This window comes from Amblyomma maculatum, chromosome 6 (assembly GCF_055883805.1).
Source record: "Amblyomma maculatum isolate TAMU_Amacu chromosome 6, ASM5588380v1, whole genome shotgun sequence".
Classification (NCBI taxonomy): Eukaryota; Metazoa; Arthropoda; class Arachnida; order Ixodida; family Ixodidae; genus Amblyomma; species Amblyomma maculatum.
The window spans coordinates 53,515,385-53,541,952 of NC_139349.1; the positions used below are offsets into that span (position 1 = coordinate 53,515,385).

At 43.3% G+C, this 26,568-nt stretch overlaps 3 protein-coding genes across 3 annotated transcripts; all 3 read right to left on the minus strand.

The window, feature by feature from the left end:
• Positions 1 to 951: 951 nt before the first annotated feature.
• Positions 952 to 6,841, minus strand: LOC146185753 (trypsin-1-like). Its single transcript, XM_084605579.1, has 7 exons — positions 6,775 to 6,841; positions 5,599 to 5,678; positions 4,375 to 4,463; positions 3,964 to 4,039; positions 3,124 to 3,313; positions 2,058 to 2,218; positions 952 to 1,119 (listed from the first exon to the last, which is right to left on the minus strand). The coding sequence occupies exons 1-7, from the start codon at positions 6,839 to 6,841 to the stop codon at positions 952 to 954; spliced, it is 831 nt and encodes a 276-aa protein (XP_084461705.1).
• A 2,791-nt stretch (positions 6,842 to 9,632) lies between these two features.
• Positions 9,633 to 15,630, minus strand: LOC146185754 (trypsin-1-like). Its single transcript, XM_084607909.1, has 5 exons — positions 15,602 to 15,630; positions 13,810 to 13,897; positions 11,334 to 11,483; positions 10,657 to 10,857; positions 9,633 to 9,846 (listed from the first exon to the last, which is right to left on the minus strand). Exons 1-5 carry the CDS (start codon positions 15,628 to 15,630, stop codon positions 9,682 to 9,684), a joined length of 633 nt encoding a protein of 210 aa, XP_084464035.1. The 3' UTR covers positions 9,633 to 9,681.
• A 3,931-nt stretch (positions 15,631 to 19,561) lies between these two features.
• LOC146185755 (trypsin-1-like) lies at positions 19,562 to 21,851 on the minus strand. Its single transcript, XM_084607910.1, has 3 exons — positions 21,704 to 21,851; positions 20,855 to 21,015; positions 19,562 to 19,723 (listed from the first exon to the last, which is right to left on the minus strand). The coding sequence occupies exons 1-3, from the start codon at positions 21,849 to 21,851 to the stop codon at positions 19,562 to 19,564; spliced, it is 471 nt and encodes a 156-aa protein (XP_084464036.1).
• Between the last annotated feature and the right edge of the window lie 4,717 nt (positions 21,852 to 26,568).

Consider the following 26,568-nt stretch of genomic DNA (forward strand, 5'->3'; position numbering starts at 1 on the left):
TCTGAGGTGGAGAATAGGCGAATATTGGCTTGTGTTCATCGTTTTGAATTTTACCTTCTTGTTTGATATCTATTCAAAACCTGTTGCTTCAAAGTGAGATTAAATACCAGCGTCCACTTTTTACTATTAATGTGTGCAATCGATCATATTCGACATTCCCTTTTTCCTTAAAGGGACACAGACACAACTTTTTGGTTGTCCGTTCTCTTTCTTTTTTTTTTCTTCAAAGAAGCGTGTGGACCTAGTAATGTTTAAAATACGCTCGAACCAATGATGCGCAGCGTAAATAACTAATTACAAACGATTCTGCACAGGCATTTTTGTTATCTGTGAGCACCTCCGCTAAAGTGTACATTAACGTCTTGATCTTCCGGCTTGTCTAGGCTAGCACATTCCTGACTAAGTCCCCGGTAATCACTGGTCGTTCGCAGTTGCATTCAGTGACGTCGCAAAATTTGGGGCACGGACACCTTGATGACACTCTATGTGTACAAAAATACCAAGCAGCTCCTCGAACAAATTTTAAAATCATCATAAATTTTGTTCTACTCGACGTCAGTATTGAAACTAGAAGGCATCTCCTTACGGCCGTGTAACAAATTTTATCAATTGTTTAGTTCCAAACTTGATGTCCGCACTTTTTAAGCCTTTTAACCACTATGGATTGATTTAGACCTCAAAGCAACCGCAATCTAGGGTTACGTGATGTTCTGAGATTCGATAATATATGCGTGTGTAAAAACAATGCAGACAACCTATCGTTTTTAGAACCAAGAACGAATGCCATACGTCATAAGGGCTGCAAATTATTAGAGCGGAGAGTTACAGACAAGTCGATCTAATTCTACAATTTTTGCCTTGTCTCTGACATATGAAACACGCGACGTTATCTACGGAACCCTTTCATTTTTCATGTGCGCTCAAGGCATGCTAAATATTTGCCCGCTGATGCTATCTACCAAACTTTTTGGAGTTGTCTCGTATCCAGTCAACGTAGTGCGAGACCTTGGTGTAGACGCCAGCATAGCGTGCTCTGGCGCAGCCGCGGCCGAACGATACGATGCCCACAACAACAGCCACGCCTTTGTCCAACTGGGTCGCAGGACCTCCGGAGTCGCCCTGGAAGCAGTCAGAGGAATAAAATATTTGTTTCTTCGCGCAGTTCTGCTTACAACCGACTACCGGAAATTCATTTTCCGGTGGCATTTGTCATAACTACGTATTAAAGCTCCCAGGTCCACCCAGGCAGCCAGGTATGCAGCAATAATCCTTACAGTATACGCGAATATACTGGTCCTGCTTACGCGTCATATATCAATCGCCCGATTGCCTTCGTGACAATATCCTTCCTGATTAGGCCCGTAATCATGGGAGAGCTATACCGTTGATTATCAAAAATACTAAGATATGCAGCATGTATCGTCTGCATAACGTTCCCACTCTCTTGTTTATAAACTATACTCCAAATGTCATCACCAAATTTTACGAGTACATATAGTGCCTAGGATATATTAAAAACTTTCCTGTGTGGGCGTTTGGTTGTCTGGAAATAAAGGTCAAGAAATATAAATTCTTCACAAGCATCTCCTGACCTTTGCTGGCCGCCCGTGTTCATTTAAAGTTCCAAAACCCACCATACCTTCCATTTATCCTCATGGTATTGTTTTCTGAGCAACCTGATAAATCTATTCGCTATTTATCCTCATGGTATTGTTTACTGAGCAACCTGATAAATCTATTCGCTATGTTTTATAGAACTATGGAGCAGTGCTCTAATGAAACTTGTTTTTATGGGGCGCCGTACAATATCTGTAAGGGGATGATACTTGACCTACTCTTCGATAACAGTGCAGCTTGGACAGTTGAGTTAGTGTTGAAATTAACGTCAGATCGCATGACCTCAAATAGTGATTTCTCAAGCAGTTTGAAACACCAGAGCTAAATTTCTAAACCCAATTTACTTGCATGAACGTCTGAAAAACGTTTATCTTACGTCTTATAGAAATGTGGCTATGTTGTTGAGACTAGCAGTTTTCATGGCTAATTCTGGCTCTCACCTTGCAGGAACCTCGCCCTCCAAGCAGTGCTCTGGCGCAAAACATGCTTCTTCGGTCGTACAGCGAACTGAGCGTGATCAGCTGACCGTACTGGTACGTACAGAAAAGGTCGCTTCCTACCGGAACAGTTACAACGTACAGGTCCTGCGTAGTCCTTCCGGCTGCACATGACAGAGAAAAGTACGACATTATTATTTTTCCCAAATATTTGCATGCTCAAGTTGGTTAGCAATGGTGCAATAGCATCATCCCCAAAACTATAAGCTTGCTTGCACTTTTTCGTCCTGCTTCCTTGTCACGAAGCAGTAGCTCTGCTTCGTCTTATGACAGAGATGATGCTGCTGTATCAACAAGCTAGCCTGGGAGCATAAGTCTATTATTATCACCCCTACTGTCATCATCCACCTAGCTTAATTCAGTTAACTTCGGCACTAAGCTGTCGCCTAGGGATCTTTACATTACACGCGAGCAGCGAAGCCACTCCATCCCTTCAAGTCCCTTATCATCATTCCTGCTAATCATAACATTAAATGATTATGCAACAAAACGGTGTGACCATTAACACTGTTGGCCATTTTTACTGCAGTGGTTAGATGATAACGGGCACCTAAATTGTTATGGAGGAGGTTTGAACTTTTCACGTGCGTACCCGCACACGTAAATCACTGGCTTCCACTTTCGGCTACTGGCCGAAAGGTCGCGGAGTCAAATCCACGCAGGGCGGTCGCATTTCGACGGAGAGAAAATACAGAAACGCCGGTGTGCTTTGCTGGGATCCCCTGGTAGCTGAAATCGATAAACCAGGAGCTCTCCACTATGGCGTCTTTCATAGCTCGTGCGTCGCTTTGGGTTATTGAACCCCACATATTGAAAGGCATTCTTTTCACGCCTGTCCTTGAGACTCCCGGCTCGAAAAAAGAAAAGGCGCACCTCCTACCATGCACGTTTACAAACATCATAGAAAATACCATAGTGCTCTGGAAAGAAATGACCACACCTCAGAGTACCGCCATTTAACAAGTCCACATAAGTACCAACGCACAGAAATTTGTTGAACAATACTTACTTTCGCGGTTTTTGCCCCATCCGGAAACGGTGATACTTCCTTCCATGCGATGGTTCGGGTCAGGCAAGCACACAGGTGCTACATAGCCGTCGGAACCCTTGAAATCGAAAGGCTCCGCCAGTTTGAGCAGTGCAATGTCGTTGTTGGCTCCGTCAGTGCCGAATTTCGGGTGGCGCCGAATGCTCGATACCTGCAGTGAGTAGGTCCCCAGAGTAATTACTTCGAGAAAAAAAAACAGAGACAATATTACGAGAAATACCAATGAATGCCGCTTAAATCAGACAAAACAAAATAGAGACACAAACAAAAACATTAAACAGCTTACCGAAAATTTAGTTCGCTTTCTTAATATTGTGATCCTGTGCTCAAGCGAACTGTTATAAGGCGCATTGAAGAACCGGAGAGCAAAGAAAGAATTGCAAAGATATGCGAGCAAGGTTATTGTCATTAATCTTCGTCTCTGCTGTTGTATTTTAGGCTCTTCTGTAGGAGATATTGTTGGTTCCTATTAGCTCATAATGTGGGATACGTATATGACATTGAATTTCTTAACTGTATGCCGAGTCCGACATTTGCCGTTAAATCTTGCCTCGTCCATGTCATGAGCGCGACTTAAATGATCAAATGCCTGCCTGCCAGCTGAAGCGGTCGTCTAGTACAGGCCTTCAACTTGCCTTCTTTCTTTTAAGAAGAGCGAAACGTTCCATTTTTGCATTATAAATGTATTGAGCTTGTTGATCACTAAATAGCACGAAAAACGTTTTCTGTGGAATTGGTTCTTAGTGTTTTTCAAAATCTTTCAAAAGATGCAATACGAAGGTGTTTTAAATTTCAACTTACGTTTCGACGTTGATAATGACTACCTCTTTTCCCAAGATTTATTATACCGGCCACGACGGTGAATCCGTTTGGAAACCTAAGCAGAAACAATTGAAGATTAACAATAGAAACTTCACACAGCACGTCAATTTGCCTTACTTCCAGTGGCATGCCAAATGTGGAGAAGACGAGGCAGGCAACATTCTGCCGGCTGAGTCATTGCCCGTAATAGCTATTACAAAAATGCTTCAGTGGGCTCTAAGTTTACTTTTTTTTATTTTAGTGGTAAGAAAAGTAATGTGCTAATAATAGTGTTAACCTTTTCACTATTATTCACTCACATAACAGACAACCAAACGGATATGGCCCCGTGAACGCACTCTCTCATGCAGTCACCGAAAGTCAAAGACAAATTGCGTGTGAAACACTCACCGGCGAACGCAGTGTGCTGCGGTCAAAACTATAGTAGGTTCAATTATTGAGCCGCCGCAGAAGGGATAACCATTCTTTTGCAGAGATACCTGCATGGAAAACGAGCGTATGACTTGGGACTTGGGATGAAGGAATCTAGAATCAAGTTTTCCTTGGCATTGCGCGTACCGCCAAAAGTGCACATGCCAAGCACTGGGAGGCTGGGTTAGCTCACTCAGAGAGGTAGGTCATTTCTTTTATTGGCATTTTATAATTGCTGTTCGTTGCAACGAAGAAGCTGCAAGGTTTTTGTATTCACTGCAGCACGTACACCAATGGCTATCTTTCTTTTTCAAGTGCTTTAAAGCTAAAAACGACATTAATAACACAAATGTCACGTACAAGTGTTTTCGCCAACCAAGTAAAGTATTGGTTAGTTCCTTTTTGTGTGTGCGCGGAAGAAAAAGTGTGAATTGAACCTAAAATGTTTTTACATTCATAGTTTATGACTAGGTGTTCAATGCTTTCTCCTGTAGTGACTTTCTCTCGGTTGCTTATCGAATAATTTTTATTATATGTTGCTGTCATAAGATAAAACTTGTGACCTCGCTTAGGTGATAAAATTAAAAAAAACACACAATTGATCGAATCCTGCCAGTAATACAATGTCTTGTATTGGTAGCAAAAGCTCGAAGCAGCATAAATTCTGTCAGTATACAGCGCTTAAAAGAAATAGCAGAGAAATTAAAGATGCAAGGCCAGGGACAAGTTCAGGAAAATTGCGTTTGTATATACAAAAATAAAGTCACTTTGAGCAGTAACGTCAAAATAGTGAGGTAATTACGCAAGTTCTGCTAAAAATAGTGAATGTAATAATAAAAAATAAGATAAGAACGAAATATGCTGCAGAATTCAAAATGTTAGGTTTATTTTTTTATGTCAGACCTATTTATAGGCCGTTGTGACCAGTACATCATATCAGGTCGTAACATGACACCATTTACCACCTAAGAAAACAGCAAGCCAAAATAAAATCTACCAAGTAGGATCTTTTAAAATGGAATTCTTTCAGACGGAATAATTAATTGCGGTGCCTCATAATCTGATAGAACTAGACCGCTAGCAAATATACGTAGGTGCAAATGACGCCGGTGATGTACACTGTGACACTTTTATTCATTTTTAAGAGCAGTTATGTGCCCGACACGCACCTTTACACGTAGGTGTAAGTGTTGCCTTACTTACCTGCCAGGGAACTTCCCCTTCTCTTGCTTTGGAGCCGCCAACAATCCTGGACTGAACATCTCTGGAAATTCCGCATTTTACTGAAACAATATCATACATTAGTAAGTAGTGTACAACTAAGAGATTGTAGCATTCTAATAGCAGAAAACTATTTAAAGTGGGGGATCCTTAATTTTCAAGGCCGATTTCTCCTTTCAGAAATTCAGTGCTTTAAAGTGATTAGCTATTCAAGGCTGAAAATTTATTGATTACAACGTAGAAGAAAAGAACCACATAACCTCGTTTTTAATGCAGTGCATACAATCCCCCTTTATTCTTCTTGTGGCTGGCGCATTGCGCACCCTCTCAGGGAGAAAATTTTGTTTTAAGATACGTCGCCACGAGATTCTTTTCAGGAAAATTCATGTTTCTTCTGTAATGGTTTTTGTAGGCGTATTTCTGCCCTCTTCGTCATTTTAAATTGCGTATCAAAACAAAAATTAGGTACAATAGGAAAGGCCTGCATTCACACATGCATGACATTTTAAAACCGATGACAAACCGTGCGCTCGTCCCATTTCTTCAAAAAAAAAAAAAAAGCCTTAATGAGCAATGCCTAAATTTGAAGTGGCTCTTATAGAAGCCACAGATGTCATTTGAGGTAAATTTGCGGAGCACATGGGAGTTATTAAATTGTTACCAAACTGGACGCTTTTTATTGGCACGACCATCTTACTAGGAGATGAATGGGTGGTATGCTTGGCACAGGTCAAACAAATCTCGAAGCATTTAAGAAGATTATGCCATAGCCAATTGATAAAAGGAAGTTGACATCTGTATAAGTTTTTAAAATAATAGTTCTTGCATATAGTTTACATGAAGTATTTTTTTATCTCGAATAAAAAAGGAAGTCGGACGACCTGCATATAGAATATTGGCTCTTCAGTAAACTAATGTCACCAAATTTTCCTGGGCTTTTCATGGTGGTTTGCTGAAGTTTATGGGCATATTTATCCCACATATAAAGTGTCCTTTTCATAACAATGCAACCCTTCCATTGTTTGGTAAGAACGAACTTTCCACTGCCCTTTCAAATCAACTTCGTTTATCCCTAGCTTTGCACTGCCAAACCTAATTTCCACTGCCTGAATAACCTTGCAAACATACGCTGGCTCCTTAGCAGGAGGCGCCGCTCACCTTCGTCGTTGCTTGACGAATCCGCGCTGGCGGTGGCCGCGACGAGGAGCAGCAACGCAGCCCACATGACGGAAGAGGCATCAATGACGACGCCTGCTTGCCTTTTGAGAGCAGCGAACGCACTCCGCACCGCCCCTCGCATAACTTCCTGAATTGCGCTCGTGCTCGGATGCGAGCGCTTGCACCCCATCGGTCCCCTTTGTGGCCCATAAGTGGAGCGTGAAAACTGCCGCCGCCGTATTTGATACTCTGTTCCGTGCGAAAATGCCGCCGTGTGAAAGCGGGCTAATCAATCTTCAAACAAGGCGATAGACTAAGCAGCCGGGTCTTCCTCTTTGTTTGTTTATTTGTTCTTTTGTATTCTTTTTCACTTTTCGTGCTTTTTCGTTATTCGTATGTGCCTTAAGAAGCAGCACACTACGAACAAAAAGGGGGAGTGATATAAGAACATTTGCCATATATTGCATTTGTATTTGCGTGTAGCAGGTGCCCTACAAAATTGAATCAAGCTTTTAAAGAACGAGTGTCCTATCCCTGTGAAACCGACTGTTGATAAAATCCATCTGGCCTAATCCGCAGTGTTACTTTTGTCGTTTGCTAAAGTTGAATTTTTAGTAGAGTCTTTCTGCGCTTAATGTGCGAAGCGTCAATATCGAGTTATAGATCATATCGAAGAACAGCTAGGTGATGTGTTTGCACCAAGGTACGACTTACTTACCTTTATTTATTGGTCTTCGAAGAAAGCTATCTTGATACCAGCTTTTCGCTCGCATATATTTACCCCAGTGCACACAGCTTTACCGAGGACGACGCTCCGCAGATGAGCGAATTTTGTTCTATGCGACGCGTCTCGTTACGTCGAAGTGGTATCGCTGTCACGTGGAAGCACTCTTTTTGCACTCGTTGCCGCTTCAGACTGGTAAAAAAAAAAAAAAATGAAATTTTTCTGCTTTGTTATTTACACCTGAAGCCAATAACTATAAAGCTATGTAATTTGACTTTACTAATAATAAAAGTTGAAGAACGAAAACAATACTACAGACTAGAATGCATGATACTCAACAGCCCTCCGTCTGTTTCACAAAGCTAGGGCTCAGCTTCACTTCTTCTTGGGATAGTTTCGGGTGGGATGGGAAATGGTTATAAGGTATCTTTAAATGCACCGTGAATCCCTCCTCAATGTATTAGCAACAGTCTACTTTTATCCCTGATAAAGAGGGTGTATGTGCTGAAAGGGAAGGAAAGGAAAAAATAAAATGTGTTTCCTAGAGCGTTGCTGTAACTGTGCAGTGGCTTCTCGCTTCTTCTAGTCGTCTCTTTTTTTTTTTTTTTTAATCCTGTTATGTATAGTATGATCCTTCTTCGTAAGCACATATGTGAAGTAACTGTGTGTTTGCTTTCTCCCTATAGCTCCCGAAGCAAACCAGAAACGCCCCGTAGATTTCTCTAAATTAGTGAATACTAGTAGCCAACCATAACTCATTCATGAGACCGAAAAGTGAGGGCTGACAGAGATTAGAACTCAGAAAAATCAAAATGCAGCGAACGCCAAAAATAAAACCGAAAGATGTGTCTTAATACAGCGAAAGAAGCGTGGATTTTATAGCATTAATTACAGCTGAAGTTTTAGCTGAAATTAGACAAAGGAAATGTGTATGGTAACGTATTATTTAAAATGCTCCTCGAAGGCAGTACAGCATGACCCGACATGAAAGGAGATAGTTAACATGACGCCCTAAGTAGTTAATGATGAGCCAGAACAGCGTGAGGTTGGCTAGAGATGCACATGGTAAGAAATGTACTGGAGCGTATATTATTCATTACTTTACAAAGCCTTATAACAAACCATGACTGAAGAACGATGATCAGTTGAGATTTTATTAGCCATATAGGAAATTAGATGCCCCAAACTTTTTACCATGATAGGTGGTTAACATGTACAATTCTCTTTATTCTTTACTATCTCGAGCTACTCTAATAAAATACACATCAGGCAGAGCAGCATACTCTCTAAGTTGAACGGATGATCTATATTCGGCGCCGTCCTATTCCGTTTCACGTGCACATTTTTTCGGTTTCCCGAAGCCTGCTTATTCGGGTATTTACACTTTCGCTGTCTGCCAATGATCGAAAGTGGCATCCGGTCGGGCGACTGGCCTGACCGACTTTGTGGATGTGCATAATCGCGCTTTCCGACGCCCTTGCAACCCCGGCGGCCGTTTGTGCACTCTTCCCCCGAGCACGCTTTCCGGTTTCCGCCTGGATGCGCCAACTTTCTCAGTCTCCTCTCGTGCGCTGTCGGCTAACGAGACCTATATGATCGCGAGCGCGTATACGGAACCTAGAGGAAGCGTCCCCGCGGGGCACAGTCTGGTTTGGTGATGTTTACGGCGACAGCAGAGAGAACGTTGACGTTTGAATGACGGCTATGCTGTTCCAAGCATATTTGCTTTCTCGTGCAGGTTCAGGTGCAAACATATCGTCCAACGACTCCAATGTGCTTCCGACAGTTGCCTTCTGCGCTGACAGATATCTTTTACGTGAGCTGACTAGGGCCATGTTTGCTTCAAACACTGCCCCACGCGCGCACTTTTGCAAGAGGGGGCTGTTTGTATCTTTTATATTTTTTTCCGGTCAGATATGCCGCGGTATTCAGTAAATCGGCATTCAATAAATTCGCAGGCGTAAGTGATGCTTTGAATATCGTTGCGTACAAACATACCTTTTTATTATTGCCGTCATCCCGAAGTGTATACAGCCCACCTTTATTCGTCATTGCTCGTAGCCGATGGCACAGCGTAAAGGAGAAAAAAAAAAATTGAATCATGCTTCGGCTGGAATGTAGTTCATGCGAGGTCACATATCTGGATAAAACACTGTCCTGAAACTGGTCAGACACTCCGCTGCTTATCTCTTCAGACGGCGATGTGCATCGATCCAGTCCAGGTACTCGGATACCCTTGTGTAGACGCCAGGCCTGCCTTTACGACCGCAGCCTTCTCCCCAAGACACAATGCCAGCCAGAATAACGCGACCATGGTGCATCTGTATCGCCGGGCCTCCCGAATCCCCCTGTCAACACCAGTTGAGGAAGAAAGTTATCAAATATCTGCATTATCTTATTGCACTGCGCCATAGTATATTCAACGCTAACTGCCTGAAGTAAACAAAAACTATGACTTAATTGGAGCTATCTTAGCGTATTATTCGTAACACTATTGCGGAAAATTTATAGAACTCGAGAATTGTATTTACAATTTTGAATCAGATTTTACTATGCAAGGTGTTAGGGTGCTAGCACCATACGTCTGGCGGCTGTAATTGGCCTCTATTAGTTTATTTGATCATTGGTAACTAACCAAATGTGGAAATTTCATGAAGTAAACAACACTTTAGAAGTTGAAATAAGGAGATCAGATTTCCACACAGCTAACACTAATCCCCAATCTTTCACGTTTATTTACAACATGCACTGCTCACGATCAATGAAAAAAAATTTTAACAATTTCAATATAGAAACGAGGCACTATTGTTATGCATTCTGAAAAATAACGGATATATTGAACTCTCAGATAGCAAAATTTAGAAGCAAATAAGCGTGATTTCCAGCAACGAGTGATATGCTGTAAATTAGCAAGAATTCTGTAATGCACTCAGTACATTACAAAATTAATGCGTTGTAATTCCCTCAGCATTCTGGGCACTTCTGTCCCCGATAGGGCATTCGGATGAAAGGTAAGGCTCGTTAGTTAGTATGAGGCAGCACAAAGTCCTGATGAGTTCACTTTGGGAATTTTAAAAACATTTTTTTCTTTAATCATCTACCATGTTTGTGTGCTGTACAATATGGAAATACAAAACTAAATTTAGAGAAAATCCCACCTTGCACGAGTCTTGACCCTTTACAAAGTCAGCGGCGCAGAACATCGTCTCCGGATGAAATCGCTGGCCGTAAGCCTTGTCGCAGGTTGAATTTGGTAGCACAGTCATCGTTGCTACCTGTAGCACTGGTGCCAGCATGTTACCGTCTGTACGAAACATTTCATGACTCTTAGGTGAGAAGGCAACAATGGGCAAGCCAGCCTGCTGGTACAGGCATATGTGCCAAAATGCAGCTGACCTTCACACAACACGAACCTCGAATATGCAAATATTAACACATTATTCTGGCATAGCATTTTCAAGATGCCTCTTATGAGGCAGTTCCAATTTATAGAACCTTGTAAAGTTCTTTATCAATTAAAAAATTATTGTTTCGAAGGATTGAATTTCTTATGATTAGATTTCAAAATGCTAATGCCGTTCAACTGTAATAATCCAACATGTTCAGATAAAATTTCTCTCCCTCGTGCTTTGTACTCGTGCACAGCCACAGAAGCAGGCAAACTTTTACTAGGCACCGTGAAAATTCAAGGAATGGATATTTATAAAAAATAAAGCATTATAAGCTCCGCAGATTTTCTACAGCAGTGTGGCCGTTTGTGATCAGGATAACGTATATTGCCCCTAATACCTTCTTTCCGATAGCCGAAACCGGAAATTGACACAAGGCCGGAGACGTTGTAATTCTTGTACGGAAGGCAAATGGCGCCAATGTTCCCGTTGGACTTCTCAAAGTCGAACGGCTGCTTAAGCTTCAAGAGGCCAATGTCGTATTTCTGCTGGCCGTATCGTCCGAAGAAGTTCTCATGTCGGAATCCCTTCATTACCTAGAAAGGGAAGAAATGTTTTTAGGGGGTCAGAACCTGCCTATATTTACTAAGTGTGCGCGAACAGTTTGCGCTGTTCGATTCGATTTGCAGCGCATATTCACTCTACATGGGTTCGAACCTCCTAAACATTCGAAGAAATCTCTTACTCACCGGAATTTACCGAAAAACATCGCGACCTTTCAGAGTGGTAATATCTTACATTTGTCACTTCAACTACCAACCCGCTTGGATAAAATGCGCTCGTACCGTTATGCTAGGTCGTGAAAATGTCACTGCGCTGACGGTCTCTGTGCGCTCCCTGTGCAGCGCAATATGACATCTGAGTGCGTCTATCCACTATATATACTTGTCATCTGTCTGTGACACTGGCCGAAAGCAACCCTCGCGTTTAATATCACTGTGATAAGATACGTGCGCGCACTGAAGAGCGGCCTAGCTTGTGGAAGGTAGCGGAAAAGGGCGAAATTTTGTGGCTTGCTTATGCTATGACGTTCTGGCTGTGCTGCGGTCTATTCCCTCGTCGCGAGGGGGCGTGTAAGAGATGATTCGGCTATGGAGCCTACATGTAGCGCCGATCCCGACTGTGCAGCTCGCATTGTAATTATTGTGAGCGTTTCACAAGCCGCTTTGCCGCTTTTTGCCAGCAGTAACTTGCGTTTTTCCCCTCGAAAAGCCGACTGTTGCCGTTACTCCACCAATAAACAGGTATCGGGCAAGCTTGTAATTCTTCATCACAGCTTTCAAAGCTCTTTTGCCAAGTAAACGTCAGCCACGATATCAGTTTTTGTTTTCACTTAGTGCAACATTTATCCGGGAATTTTAAGCAAGTCATTAGTTTAGAAAATATATCAGAAGCTTATTGTTAATACTATATGATTCCTGCTTTCTTTGTTGATGTCAGCACCGCCGGGGTGGCGCAGTGGTTATGGCGCTCGACTACTTTTCCCAAGGACGCGGGATCGAATCCCGGCCTCGGCGGCCGCTTTTCGATGGAGGCGAAAAGCAAGGCGCCCGTGTGCTGTGTGACGTCAGTGCACATTATAGAACCCCAGGTGGTCGAAATTTCCCGAATTCTCCACCACGGCGTCTTTCATAGCCTGAGTCGCTTTGGGACGTTAAACTCCACAACCCAAACCAACCATCTTTGATGTCTGGTATACGAGTTAGGAAAAAAGGCTCACGAATGGGGGGAAAATTCTTCACAATATCCTGTGTTTTTCTATAGCAGTAGTGTGTGGAAATAGTTTCTTTTTACTCCTAACTATATCTATTGATGCAGTAAATTATTTGACAATACTCGATTTGTAACCAATTTTATTATTCATATTCGTTTCTCACTCAAGAATTTGATTTTCGTGCACCTCTGGTTTTTCGTTTATATGTACTGCGATTTAATATTATTTCGAATACAGAAACTCAGCCCTGATCAAATGTTGCAAATAAGTGTAAACATGCCGCTTTATGAAGAAAAGAATGAGGGGCGATTTTCTGCACCGAAGATAACGACCCAAACACCCCTGAATATGTGCCGTTTTGTAAAGCTGCATGGGTCTTAATAATATATCAGCGTGCCAAGTTCAACATTTTGGTCATTTACTGGCCAATTTAACTAGGTGCTTGTGCACTTTGCGATCAACAGTGAAATTATTTATACCTGCAACCTGTGCTATAAATTCGTAACGTATATCGCGGTCTGCAGGAAATTATTCTTAGCCTTGTTTTGACTAACTTGTCATGCTCGTGCAGCTCCTACAGGTTACAAAATTCGAAGAGGTCAGATTCGCATTCCGTTATTCACACCCTCAGTTCATCAATATGTTAAACCTCACAAAGTAACGAACATCACTAGAGCTTCAATGTAACGTTTATGAACTGTTGTTCCCACAAGCAGCGTGGTGAAGGTATTAGTGCAGAAAAAGTGCATTTCCCAACAAGTGCTTCCATTTTCCTAGAAATGCATGCACTCCCATGAATTCGGGGAGCAGAAGAGAAGTGAGTGGGCTGCCTTTTCCCTCCTGCCTGTTTTAAATACTAAAAAAATCATTTCAATCTGACGTAGCCATTGCAGATGATGAACCATCGTAATATGAAGTTATGTAGGTTTAGAACTGCTAATCTCAGTAAATTTAATTGAAGTTAAGAGTCAAATACTTGTTACAGTCATAAAATCACAAGTTCAAGAGCTCTTAGTGCATCAGGGGCACCATTCCGCTATGGCGTTACGGCTGCCATCCAAAGGTATCGAATATGCACTTCACTTTCTCTAACGACTTAAACCCTAAAAATGTTTCTCCCCTAATAAAGTAGAGGTAGATCAGCTCACCTTTCTTTTTTGAGCAAATTCGTTGTCCAGTTCACTGGTGACAGGGTGCTGTGCACCAGCGATCACCTCTAAGTCCCTGACAGTGAAACTAAAAAGGAGAAAATGGGGTGTTACGAACGCAGAGCGGAGATGTGAGACGCTGCCTCCATATGCGAGCTGCAAGACTCTTTGCTGCAGCCGAAAAACGATGAGGGGTGAGGTGGAGACCTTCTCCCCTAACGAGAAAGTTTCAGTAGAGAAATCATGCCGGACTCCATCCTTTGACGAAAGCTGTCCAGAAATATACAGTTTAAACAAAACTACTCCACCTACCCCCCTTTCCCAATGAGCTGCCTCTATTTTACCCCTACCTAGTCCGCCTATGGCTTCTCGATGCCTAAAAATAATAATTGGGAGCTTTAGAACGCCACTCCCTCCACTAAAGGAGCAGTAGCGAGCTTCAGCCTCGGGTCTTGGCTTCGCATTGCTATTAGGCTCATTATTTCCGTTGCGTTATAACAAGAATCTGTATTCGGGCACCGTTCGGATTTATTTCCATTCATCATGTAGAAAACATCAACCATTTGGAAATTATGAAAATAGATATGATACTCAAATATTTCACACAAAATCTATTCGTACTCTCCACGCCTCATACCTTTTCATTGATCGTCCGAAGCAGCAGTATTGTTATGTTCACGAATAAAAGCAATCGTGATTAGTACCATATTAAGGCAGCCGCCGAAGGCAGCCGAAGCCATTCCCCTAAACGAATAGAGTTAATATTCCATTTTCATGCTCAGAGATGAATCAATTTTTTTTTTCAAGCTGTTTTAGGCGTATTATATGCCTTGTCTCGGAATTGTGCCTAGGTCCTTAAAATTCGGGGCATATTTTGCATGATCACCTCATTTCGACTAATCTGTACAGATCTGAATGGTCCCTACGGCCACTCAGCATTCCGTCTCTTTCACGTAATTCTGTTTAAGTATGAACTTAAATAAAGATGACAACTAGCCCAACCACTAAACCTACTCAAGTTCTTGCACTTACTTTGTTACGCAGTGTGCTGCGGTAATCACTTCATTCTTAGAGATCAAGGTGCCACCACAAAACTGCTGACCTTTCCAGACGAGGCTCACCTGACAAGATGCAAGAAAATAATCATTGATGATGGCGATTTTGCTGCGAAATGCGCTTTCCCCTTATTTGCCACAATGATATCTCAGCGTTCATAAGCATTTGTAACCCAGCTTTTTTATCGCATAAGCTTTTATTATTTTATCCTAATTAACCATGTTCTGTTCATTTGAATTAAAACTAGATGCTTTCTGGAACATGGTAGCGCTGCTTTCTAATTCATTAAGTGTGGAATACAGTGCATGAACAATTCATTCGCTTCGGCAGAAGTAAGTAGTCATGAAAAATTTATTCAGCATGGGACCTGGGATATCGTTGTGTGAGAAGCTGTGACACTTCTATCCTTTTGTTTTTTCACGTGATGCCGCAATCGTCCAAGGTTGCTTACTGACGCTAGCGAATGCACAAGACATGAAAATAGCAAGTAATGAGTGAACTCGTTGTAGCACTCTGAAAAACTCTTTCCATGATAGATGTCACCGTTCAAGTGGACTCCGGCGCAGGGTGTCACTACCGGAGGAATTCGCGTTCGCTCGCTTTTCCCAAAATTATGTTATCTAGCTGGCCCTGTGTCCTGAGCTATATGGAGCATGTGGACGCTAAAAGTATGCAGATATCGCCTTCACATCTTAACCACTAGAGAAGGCAAAGAGCTGTTTTCTTTTTTTCTCACCTGCCATGGAAACTCTCCTGGCAAGGCATCCCTCCCTCCAACGATCCTTGCCCTCAGGAACTTGCTCTCTCCGCATTTGTGGGCTGAAAGCAAGGACGCAAGATCTAGATATTTTTCGCTAATCGACAAACCATGTGTTCTGGCGCGCATACCTCTATCGCGCAGCAACCATAGCTCAGCATCTTAAAATATTCACTGTCAGATTCCACTGCCTGTATTACTTTAAAGGAGTCTTTTCATTGAGCGACTCACCACTGCCTAGCAAGTCCTTCAATTCCTTATATATATCGAGCTATCTGCAACGGGCTGCTTACTTTAATTTTATAATCTTGCTTCGATGGTCTTTACAGCATTATTATTGACAAAACATATTTAATAAATAAGAATTCTATTCCTGAAAAATAACCTCCTAAAAATTTGACATCGGCGCTTTTTTATTTTGTGAAAATGAGTAGTCGTACATGCAGTACAATACATGGTGGCAATGCCGACTCTAGTGGTTGCACTTAGTGAAGGTAAGGAGATTTCAGTGCCTCGCTATACAAAAGAACGAACAAATAACAGCTTACCTGCCGTCGAGAGGTGTATGAAGCAGATGGTGAAGACCAGAATTGCGAAGAAAAAATACATGGTCGTCGTGTGGCCGAAACCACGTCCTGTCTGACTGAAAAGTTATAAAGTTCTGGACTAGCTACTGCCTCGCTTTGCATCTGGGAGCTAAGAGGCCTTTTTATGCCCGTAGCCGGAACGCCACACGAAATGCCTATATGTGTCACCGGAAAGTTACTCACTCAGCTCCTGTTTTCCCTGTAATTTTTTCCTTCGTTTTGCTTTCCGTTAACAAAACTTCTTCCGACAGAACGAGGCCACTCAGACCATGGTACATGGTGTCGCCTGGCAGCAATGTCGGACAAGGGCAGCGCGAAACAACCAAAAAAATACCTGGCATACGCTTCATTTTTAGAATGCCTTTACTGTAGTGCTTTTGATATTTGGACGTACGAACACTGCTCCAAAATACCCGCAGGGTGAAATTACAATTTTAACAGACACGTCAGTGTAAGAGCTAGTGGGTAATCTACGTGAAGTTCCATAGCGCTAGTGTTATATCCCTTCTGTGCAGTGCGCTAGGGAACCTCGTGTGGATAAAAGACGCGAACAACCTGTTGGCTGTCTATAACACATTAATCTAAGAGATGCTCGAGCCCATAGTTGTACAAAACATTTGCGCCTGGTTCAAATTAATTGCACTGGCAAGATAGCAATTGTAGCGCCCCTGAAAGCATGTCACTCTTTTCCTGTTCTCGTAGAGCAGTAACAATTACAGGCAAGAATGTCCGAGAGGCTGCACAAAAAAGTGTTCAAATTCGTTCTTTGCTCAAAGTACATGAGAATTATTAATCATTGAAACAACCTGTACCCACTCTAATCGGGAAATTGGGTGATTGACAGTTGCCAAGCATTGTTTATTCCACTGTTCGTCATACAGCTTTATTTTCCTATAGCTTACACCGGTCTGAGTTTAGCACATGCTTTGAGCGTTATCACGCGTTGGTCATTTCCATGGCGCTCTGCGAGAGCAGTCTTCTCTCAAAGGACCTTGTACTAGACGCATGGCCGGAAGGACAGAAATCTCCCTTACAAGCAATGTGGCGCTCCTTCTTTTCTTGCGCAGCACAGGTCTCGATTCGCACACGTGAATACTCACTCTCCTAATCTGTCTCTATATATCCTCATCTCTCTTCTATTCACATTATCACCTATCACAACCCTTTCTCTTCTTCTCTCCGTTTGCTGATGTACTGCAATATCTCAGGTGATGACCTTTTGCGCCGACCAATATGCCGTTCTATCCAAGTAAACCTCTCTCTCTCTCTCTCTCTCTCTTAAGCGATACATTAAGGGCAAGGTAAAGATCTAGCTTCACCATTTTCAGAAGAATTTCGCGTCGCTGGTTGTGTCCTCCGCAGTTGTAGACGCTATAATGAAATGGGGCCCATTCATGTAAGATATATTTGTAGGAGGTAAATACTGGACTTTAAAAAGCTAAAGTTAGTCGCGAAGGGAAGGAACACCATATAAGCTTCTTGTTATTGAACTTAAAAGTCCAGCTTTCTTGGACATCGATTCTAGCTTTAAGGCAACGGTGGAATATTAGTAGATGCTTCTATGTACAGGTGCGGACATGAGTAAACGGAGCACGCTTTTCTCTTGAAATTAAAATCACGCCTTCTGCGCTGGAGGTAAGAAAACAATATTTGTCCAAGTAAAAGGGCACTGGTGTCTACTACCGCTATGCACATACCACGACTGCCAGTTTCAATTATGCAAAGCGTGAAAATTTTTAGAAGGAAATTAGCGTGCTCCGTTTACTTTTGTCCGCACCGGTACATTTTGAAGGGATTGATCCAGTCTTCCAATGCGCAGCCACATTTTGAAGTGAAAGCTTTTCTAGCCTCGTTGAGCCAAGGTCATCGGCGTGGTACATTTGACCTCAGATGCAGCGCCAGGAGCCGACGCCGCCCGCTTCTTCGCACGTACGGCGCGCTGAGCCTGCGTCACTCACTTCTGCCGCTGCTTTGCTTCTACTTCACACACCTGCTGCTACTTTTTCTTCTTCTTCACACACCTGCTACACCTTATTCATACCGATACACATCTCCACGAATATACAACATTGCCTGACACAATGCCCTACAGCCTTCCAGTCCCCTGACTACCCTTTCCCTCTATAACCACAACCGCCTATGTGGTTCGCCTCCTACTACTTCCACCTTCAAAATTCCCTCGACAACTTCGTGTCGTCTAGACCCAGCTGCAGGCTCGCAGATAGTCATGGAGGAGTCTCCTGCTGGAACCAATGCTTAAGATTCGTTTCAGTGGCGTTCGCAGACAGTCATGAAAACGTTAAACCATAGCAAACCGTCTCTGATCATGCTTAATCGAGGTTCCGCTATCTAAACTATGTAAGTCTGACCTGGCTGAACAACACAGCATAATCAAGCATAACAATGTTTTCACTTGCATAACCGGACCTAGCCGATTAAGCAGTAGGAATTTTTCTTTCACTATTTGCTCTTCGCTCGCATCGAGTAGTAAGACTGCTACAGGAACCCAATCACAGCATTTTAATAAATAGCAAGGAGGTTAATATCAAACAAATATACTAGCCTTCCAAGGGGAAACCTGCGGGTGTATTGATTGTTATAGTGGAATTTGATGCCAAGGGAAAAATTGTGTTCATAAACAATTTGGCTTTGAAAAATGCGCTAGTCAAAAATCTCTGCGCATGAGAGCATTCTCCTATGGAAGGTGCGGGCGAAATTACAACACATATGAATGTAAGTGACATACAGTTCCAGCATTTCTTGTATCAAGAACGTTTCCTCTTGTTCAGCGCACACTATCATTCTTCATACCCCATTCATATGAACAAAGAGCAGGCATATCTACCCAATTGAATGGAAAAACATTTATTTCGGACAGAGAACGGGTGGTCCACCCTGACCCCTCGTGGATCGCAGGCGTACGGAGCAGGCCCAATGATTTCGAAGCAAAACAATTTTTTTACTTTTGCAAAGTGTTATAACATAATTGTTCCCCTGCACATCAAGGAGGTAGAGAGACACGCACGGGAATCAGGAACCGCTATAATGTCGCCGGGATGCTTTGACGAGAACATAAAAAACATGTGTTTCATCACAACTTACAGACTGAAATGAGCTTTCTTAATCAAAACATACTTGCATATACCACACATCATGATAAACAAGTGTATTTGAAACAATCCAATCTATACTGTCCCCTGGACAAGGAGAATTTGTCGAACTTCATTGTGCCTATATTTATTTGCTATATTTCTCGTATTGATTGCGCATACCTACCAATCAGCACTTCAACACAGCGTGCAGTAATGTTTTGTTTCAAAGTGCCGGCTTGCCACGAGAAAGCATTTCGATGTTACAAGCTCTTGGTTTTTTCTTCAATCCAGTCCACGTAGTTGGACACTCTTGTGTAGACGCCGGCGTGGGTGAGCCGAGCGCAGCCTTGCCCGAAGGAAACGATACCGACCAGAACAGCAGTTCCATTACTGTACTGAACTGCCGGACCGCCAGAGTCGCCCTGCAACGACAGTATCCGTTTAGTTTTGACTCCTGTCAAAAACAGTTTTCTGTTTTTTGATTTTTATTATGAGCCCTTCTAACGTTACTTCTGTGGCGTTTTCTAACGATAACATTTGTAACTATGCTTTTGCATATATTTCTGAAATCTGGATACATTGGTACGTATGCATTGTTATTTTTTGCGTGCACTTTTATTGAAGGTGCGCGGGATAAAATTGTTGGAATCACTGAAAGACTTTCGAACACATTCAATAACACTGAAAATTTGAAGCTCTCGGGCTCTATTCAGTTTATTTCACACCTCACATGAGACCGCTTGACGGCACTTGGAACAGTAAGACTTCGTAATGGTAAACAAGCCAAATTCGATTTCTGTTTTGGTTTGGTTTCGTTTGGTTTCTGGGGTTTAACGTCCCAAAGCGACTCAGGCTATGAGAGACGCCATAGGGAAAGACTCCGGAAATTTTGACCACCTGAGGTTATTTAACCTGTACTGATAACCGCACATGGGCGCATAACTTTTCGCCTCCATCGAAAAGCGGCCTCCAATACCGAGACTCGATTCCGCATCATTGGGCCAGCAGTCTAGCGCCTTAACCACTGCGCCACCCTGGCTAGTAAATTCGCTTTTCTGTTTAGTTTGTAATCACCAGGGCACCCCAGAAAGATTCCTATTATGGAAGCTAGTTTTCGTCTTGTTTACACGAATATTACTACTCATGGAGCAAACTTCTCCGGGTCAAGTTTAAACTGCCTCAGAGAGACACAAAAGATTCATTTGTGTCGTTTTGTGTGTGTGTGTGTGTGTGTGTGTGTGTGTGTGTGTGTGTGTGTGTGTGTGTGTGTGTGTGTGTGTGTGTGTGTGTGTGTGTGTGTGTGTGTGTGTGTGTGTGTGTGTGTGTGTGTGTGTGTGTGTGTGTGTGTGTGTGTGTGTGTGTGTGTGTGTGTGTGTGTGTGTGTGTGTGTGTGTGTGTGTGCGTGCGTGCGTGCGTGCGTGCGTGTGTGCGTGTGCGTGCGTGCGTGCGTACGTGCGTGCGTGCGCGCAACTACTTCAGTGCTTAGAGGTAACTGGAGGTAACACCCATTTCATACGTACTGGGGTAATGGAGTCATTTATCCCTTTACCTACCTGGCAGGAATCCTTGCCGCCCAGTGGTGCGCCAGCGCAGAACATAGTCTGCTTATCGTACGCCGAGGTCAGAGTGCTTGGCTGAACGTACTGCAGCGCGCAGTAAACGTCGCTCGTGACAGGAACAGACACTGCCATGAGATCCATGGACACGCTGCCTCCTGGAACAGCAAGCAACACACATTATAAGGAGGGCACCTCATCCAAAACTGCCATACCGATTCAGCTAAGGCATTCCAACTTCTCTCAAGGCAGATGTTTACGACGAAAGAAGCTCATAAGTGTCCCCCTGCAGTAAACTGGAGATTATTCGCCATTGTTTTTGCGATAGGTAATCCAGGGTCAACTTGCTGGCCTAGAATTCGCTTAGCCAACATGAAATCGGGTACCGTTTTCTAGAAAATGTGCGTAGGTCATCCCCCCCCCCCCCCACCCCCTTCCATTTATTACAAAGAGTCACCGTGGTACCTCCGCAGAAAACTCTTGACAATGTGACTGCCGTCTCCTATCATATGATCCAGTTACTTTGGGAGCGTATTCTACGCTTATCATCATCCCTTCTTTCCTCAGATGAAAGCCTTGACGTCTTTTTTTTTTTTAAATTTAGCTCCCACACCGCAAGAAACGCAAGTTTTTGTGCTGACTAGGGGCCTGCTCTCTACTAAATAGCAAGCTTTAACAATGCTCAGTAATTATGCAGCCACATGATCACTGCTGTATATTCTGCTCACAACACATGGTGCTGAATATGTTCACGCGTATATTCGCAATCAGTCAGAGTGAAATGGTTCGACGTTGCTTTAGGGACAGTAGATTTGTTGGCCCTCCAATCGTTCGATATGAGCTCACCTTCACGTGTGGTACCCCAGCCTGACACGACGACATTGTTGCGCACCTGGTGCTCAGCGTCCGGCAGGCAAACGGCGGCAACACACCCTTCAGATTCGTCCAAATTGAACGGTTCCTCGAGCTTCAAGAGGGCGATGTCGTCCCGCATTCCTCGCTTGCCAAAGTTTTCGTGCCGAGCTGCGGACTTCACTGCGCGAAGCTGGTAGTGCGCGTCCCTCTTCCTGAGGTCAACATTCCCTGCCATGACGGTGAGGGAAGTGGGATCTCTCCTGGATAGAGCCGTGAGACAGCATTGTACAACATCAGAGGCTTTAACGAAGACAGCGCTAACGATATTATTTGTGGCATCATGGAATTATTCTAATCTCTTTAATGGGACTCATAGTAAAAATCACTCACGTTTAGCAGATTTAGCAGAAAAGAATAGATATGCTCGGTAAGTTATATGAACGGTATTATCCAATAGTGTATATGCAAGGTACCCGCCAACGGAGCGTTTGTGACAGTTGTCTTCAGAAAAGAGCCTGAGGTGAGCCTGTCTTTTACTGAGCCTCCCGCCGCCATTGGTGCAGAAAGGACGCTAGTGCTTAGCTAGTGTCGACGCAAGGAACCATTCAGGAAATTTGATACTAGCATGTCCCCCCTATACAGTGTGTGTCTCTATTGATCATGGGGCGCAAAGACCGCTAGAATGTTGCTATCATCCGCATTTTGCTTTCTCTCGCCTTTTTTGAGGGGACGTAGGGCCGTGGTAAGAGCTGTCCGCCGCGCTAGCATGAGCACTGCCCAACTTTGGAACCAAGATATTTGCCCTTGGATAAAAAAAGCAAGAACAAATGGGCTTTAAGTTCCTAATAATCAGCCAGCTACACCACAGGCGGCTTACAAGTTATTTCATTGTAACATGAACATATTGTATAGCATGTGACACCGCCTAAGACATTAAGCATAAATTGTTTTACTATCGCTAGTTTATATTTGAAATACGTAATGAACCTACAGCAGTACTTGGTTCAACAATTTAAGCTGTGACATCCGCTCAGCATGTCAAGTTATACCCTTCAAATTAGCTTTTCCCGGTTGTTCGTGAGCGACACCTAACAGTTCTCGCTATGAACAGCTAGCCGATATATGGTAAGATATCAGTTTCGGTTTTTGCTACTCTGCATTACCTTTTATTCGCGGTCATTTTTGCTTGAACTAACCCTACCTGACATTTTGTCTTTGTTAAGCCTAAAAATTTGTGCGCGCTCAAAATGGGTGTTTCTTGGGCGAACAGAGATAGGGAAAAGGGGGGGGGAGGGGGGTTATTGATGGAGTTGGGCGCGGTTTATGCAGGCGTGATTAGCCTTGAAACAGTATGCGCAGAATACACCAAGAATAGCAAATACTTCGGATTCCTACCATTCAAAAGTTGGTTGTTGTTGTTTTTTTTTCTCGAAATATGTGCTGCTCCGACCAGCCATGGTACTGCACTAAACATCAGTGCACAGAGCAACACCCCTGATGCCACTAACAAAAACGCAACCAAAAACCCCCAAAAAGCTATTTCGGCTTAAGCGAGCAGTATTACCTTCCTCCCAAGCAGTGGGCTGCCGTCAGTACGGTGTCTGGCGAAAGGATCGATCCTCCGCAGAAGTGGTATCCGTGCACTTGAAGCGATACCTTTGTGAACGAAACGAGATAGCCGGCGTTCTTATTGTTCCGATTAGTCAGCAGGCCAAATATTTCGATCATTCACAAAGTAAATTGTTTCAGTGGTCATATTTCTTGTCTCTCACCGAGTGGACGAAGATAGTTTTATATTTTTCACGTCGACAACATGGCCAAGGGATGGCTACAGTCAAGCTCTCCTTTCTTTCGTACTCCCTCAGCTTGTCGTATTGTTATTGTTGTTCTGTAATGATGCACTTATCATCTGCATACGTGCCGATCAGTCAATTTATTGCTGCTAATGATATCGGGATTTCAATATCCAATATCAATAGGAACCAAAATATGGCGCTTTTCTTTCCTTCAAACGTCGCGTCTGTCACACTGCTGAACTCGTTTCAGAAAACCTTCTTGGTACGTTTGCATACGCTCACAATAGACCTAACAACGCATTCGGGTCTGAAGTTTTATTGATCGCTGTGTTTGATGCTGTACAAAGCAAGGCAAATGATATGATACGAAGGTGCCTACCCTCTCAGTAGTAGTTTTCATTGATCAAGAGAAAAAATGCAGAAGTGGAAGAGAAAGGGCAACCTGCCTGCCATGGAAACTCGCACTCCTTGGCTCGTCTTCCTCCGACAATCTTCTCGGATGACGTATTTCTCGTTCCACAGTCGATTGCTGAAATTTTCAGTAAATTGGAATGAAATGCATTGGCACAGAGTGTTTATCTAGTTCACCCAGACTAAATGTTAGCAGACAGAAAGGACACGACATATAGATGCAAGGCAGTGATGCATAATGGTGATGGAGTTGACAAAGGGCACCAGCACGACAAGTGAAAGATGAACAGCTGCTATTAAATAAGCCAAATATTTTGAACATGAACACCATGGATGCTAAAAGGGAGTAATTCCACACTTTGATTTGATATTTGACATTGTATTAAAATGACCAGCCATTGTAATTCATTTAATGCGAAATCGTATTTCCTCTTTTCACCGCTCTCAGTCCGACAAAATGGCAACTCTTGCTTAGGAAAGCTCCTGCCAGCCTAACGATATAGGTATTACGCGGCAATAGGGGTGTTCGAAAAGCACTTTCTCCAAACCAGATCTAATGCGGATATTGTATATTTGCTACTGAATCAAATAAGACCTGAATATTCTTAGGAATACTCGCTATCTGTTTGAATACTATTTAACGAGCATTTGTGCAAAACAGTGAAACGTTAGCGGTGGCAGTATTACACTTATGCAGTTACCACCATATCTGTTAAAAGACTCACCACCGACCCTCTACTGGGAGTCACAAAATGAACTGAGTATGTCACCACTATCATCTTTATACTCATAAAAGAGGTACATGACAGACGAGAGCCACGTGTGAGACATTGCCTCCGAGATCGGGAATCAAGGCCTGGTTTATTGAACCTGCCTTACCGTCCAATTTCTGAGCGCCTATATAAGTGCTATGGGCAGAGCAATTAGACCACGTCGTGCAGCTGGACATTTTATTCTGCGGTTTGTGTGATCCCTGTTTCGTAACAGCCGTGGAATGAAGGCACACCAGCCTCTATTCGAACTTCGAGTCAATTATTCGGGAAGAATTCGAAGATGAGGAGAAGTGTTATACTCCTTTCGAATAACTTTGAACATGCAAAATTTATTTCATTCGGCGAATCTAATCGAAGAATATTCGATAAAGCGTCCGAAACTTTCGAATATTCGCACACTCATATAGCCTAATAGGAAACTTGCGCAGAGTTTCCGTCTTCATATGAAAACGAGAAATAAAAGTCTGGTGTACATTACCCACACTGCTTTCGAAAACGTAGAAGAGTAGAGCAACGGCCGCTGTGCCTCGAGGGTTCATTGCCACGTCGCTGTACCTGATGTGCTCCTCGAAGTATCGAGCTAAGAGACGTAAACCCTTTACCTAGCACAGGAAAACAGTGACCGATAATAGTTGAAGTGAGCCCTTCTCAGCAATCTCAGCGACTTTTTTCAAACTCGATGCAGGCCCTAAAGCAGTTTATCAGCCAGGAGTCTGCATCAGGTGGCGAAAGGAGAGGTCGTAATGCGGGTAGTCAGATGAATTACCGTCATTCACTCGCCCTTGCGAAAGGCAGGCTGAAAGCTAGGGAAAAACACGCAACGGTGATGTGGGTTCCGCAATACTTTCTGGGTGAACGCACTCCCCCATCTTCCAAAAGTGCAAGGCTGAGCCCGCCGGTGCGTGCAACGTCGGAAGCAAGAGCAAAAGGGAATAAATAATGATAGAAAGCAAAGTTGGAGGGGACATCCGACGACTTTGAGTTCAACCAACCGTGGTCACCTGCTGGTACTTGTGAGACTTACAACATGAAAGGCGGTGTCGGATTATAATGTTTGTGCACCGCAGGAGTTAGGATATTGCTGAATGACGACGGCTGATGCTGATCACTTATCACAAGCTAGACCGCGGGGGCAGTATATCGTGTACAAAAAATTCCAAGCATCTGTAAGGTTTGGCAATTTTTCATCGTATTCTGTCTTTAGGGTTACTACACAACGGCATAACGGCCCCCATCTTCGTTTCCTCCTGCGGATCCTCATTCGCATGCATGCACATCGCGCATGCACTTTTTGCCTTCATTCTTCTCCACACACTCATTTGCATAACCCGTAAGCTACCACATTCTGAGAAAAACCACCTGACAGACATACAAAGCCCCTCTTTAACCAAGCTCTATGAATGTGCCTGTATGCATGCATATGCCCTAGGAGAATCTGAACAGGGGTTCAAAGATCCCGGGTGTGATTTCTGCCTCACCTTTCCTGCCAACGCGGCCATTTTATGTCGTCTCGTGACGTCACACTACCCCAGACCAATCATTGATCGGTCGTGTGTGAACTGCCACCTGCTAGAGTTATGCTTGCAATTTTTCACTCGCAACGCCTACAACGCCAATTTTTCTTGACAGCGACACCTTAATACGAAGAAAATAGGATATTACCTCCATTATCCAAGTTGTGAGGTCGTTCTCACCAGCCGAATGTGGTAGCGAACTGTGGCATTTTGTTTTCTTTGCATTCTAACAGGCATATCAGCGCACGCAAACACAACAAAGGACCAAGTGATATTCAAGGACAGCAAACATTTCTGTCCTACGAGGGAATCGCCAAGGGCTAAAATCTCGGCATGCTTGTAATGTTGCTTCGATTGAGGAA

What these genes read in the sequence shown, in the direction of transcription:
- LOC146185755 (XM_084607910.1), bottom strand. Translation starts at nt 21,851, where the DNA reads ATGCGGGACGACATCGCCCTCTTGAAGCTCGAGGAACCGTTCAATTTG. An exon ending in CTGGGGTACCACACGTGAAG is followed by an intron (nt 21,016 to 21,703) that starts GTGAGCTCATAT and finishes TTGCTGTTCCAG; the next exon opens with GAGGCAGCGTGTCCATGGAT. An exon ending in GCGGCAAGGATTCCTGCCAG is followed by an intron (nt 19,724 to 20,854) that starts GTAGGTAAAGGG and finishes CTGTCGTTGCAG; the next exon opens with GGCGACTCTGGCGGTCCGGC.
- LOC146185753 (XM_084605579.1), bottom strand. Translation starts at nt 6,841, where the DNA reads ATGTGGGCTGCGTTGCTGCTCCTCGTCGCGGCCACCGCCAGCGCGGAT. An exon ending in GCAGCACACTGCGTTCGCCG is followed by an intron (nt 4,040 to 4,374) that starts GTGAGTGTTTCA and finishes GTTTCTGCTTAG; the next exon opens with GTTTCCAAACGGATTCACCG. An exon ending in GTCATTATCAACGTCGAAAC is followed by an intron (nt 3,314 to 3,963) that starts GTAAGTTGAAAT and finishes TACTCACTGCAG; the next exon opens with GTATCGAGCATTCGGCGCCA.
- LOC146185754 (XM_084607909.1), bottom strand. Translation starts at nt 15,630, where the DNA reads ATGCCTTGCCAGGAGAGTTTCCATGGCAG. An exon ending in AATTTGCTCAAAAAAGAAAG is followed by an intron (nt 11,484 to 13,809) that starts GTGAGCTGATCT and finishes TTCCCTTTCTAG; the next exon opens with GTAATGAAGGGATTCCGACA. An exon ending in TTCCGTACAAGAATTACAAC is followed by an intron (nt 10,858 to 11,333) that starts GTCTCCGGCCTT and finishes CTGTACCAGCAG; the next exon opens with GCTGGCTTGCCCATTGTTGC.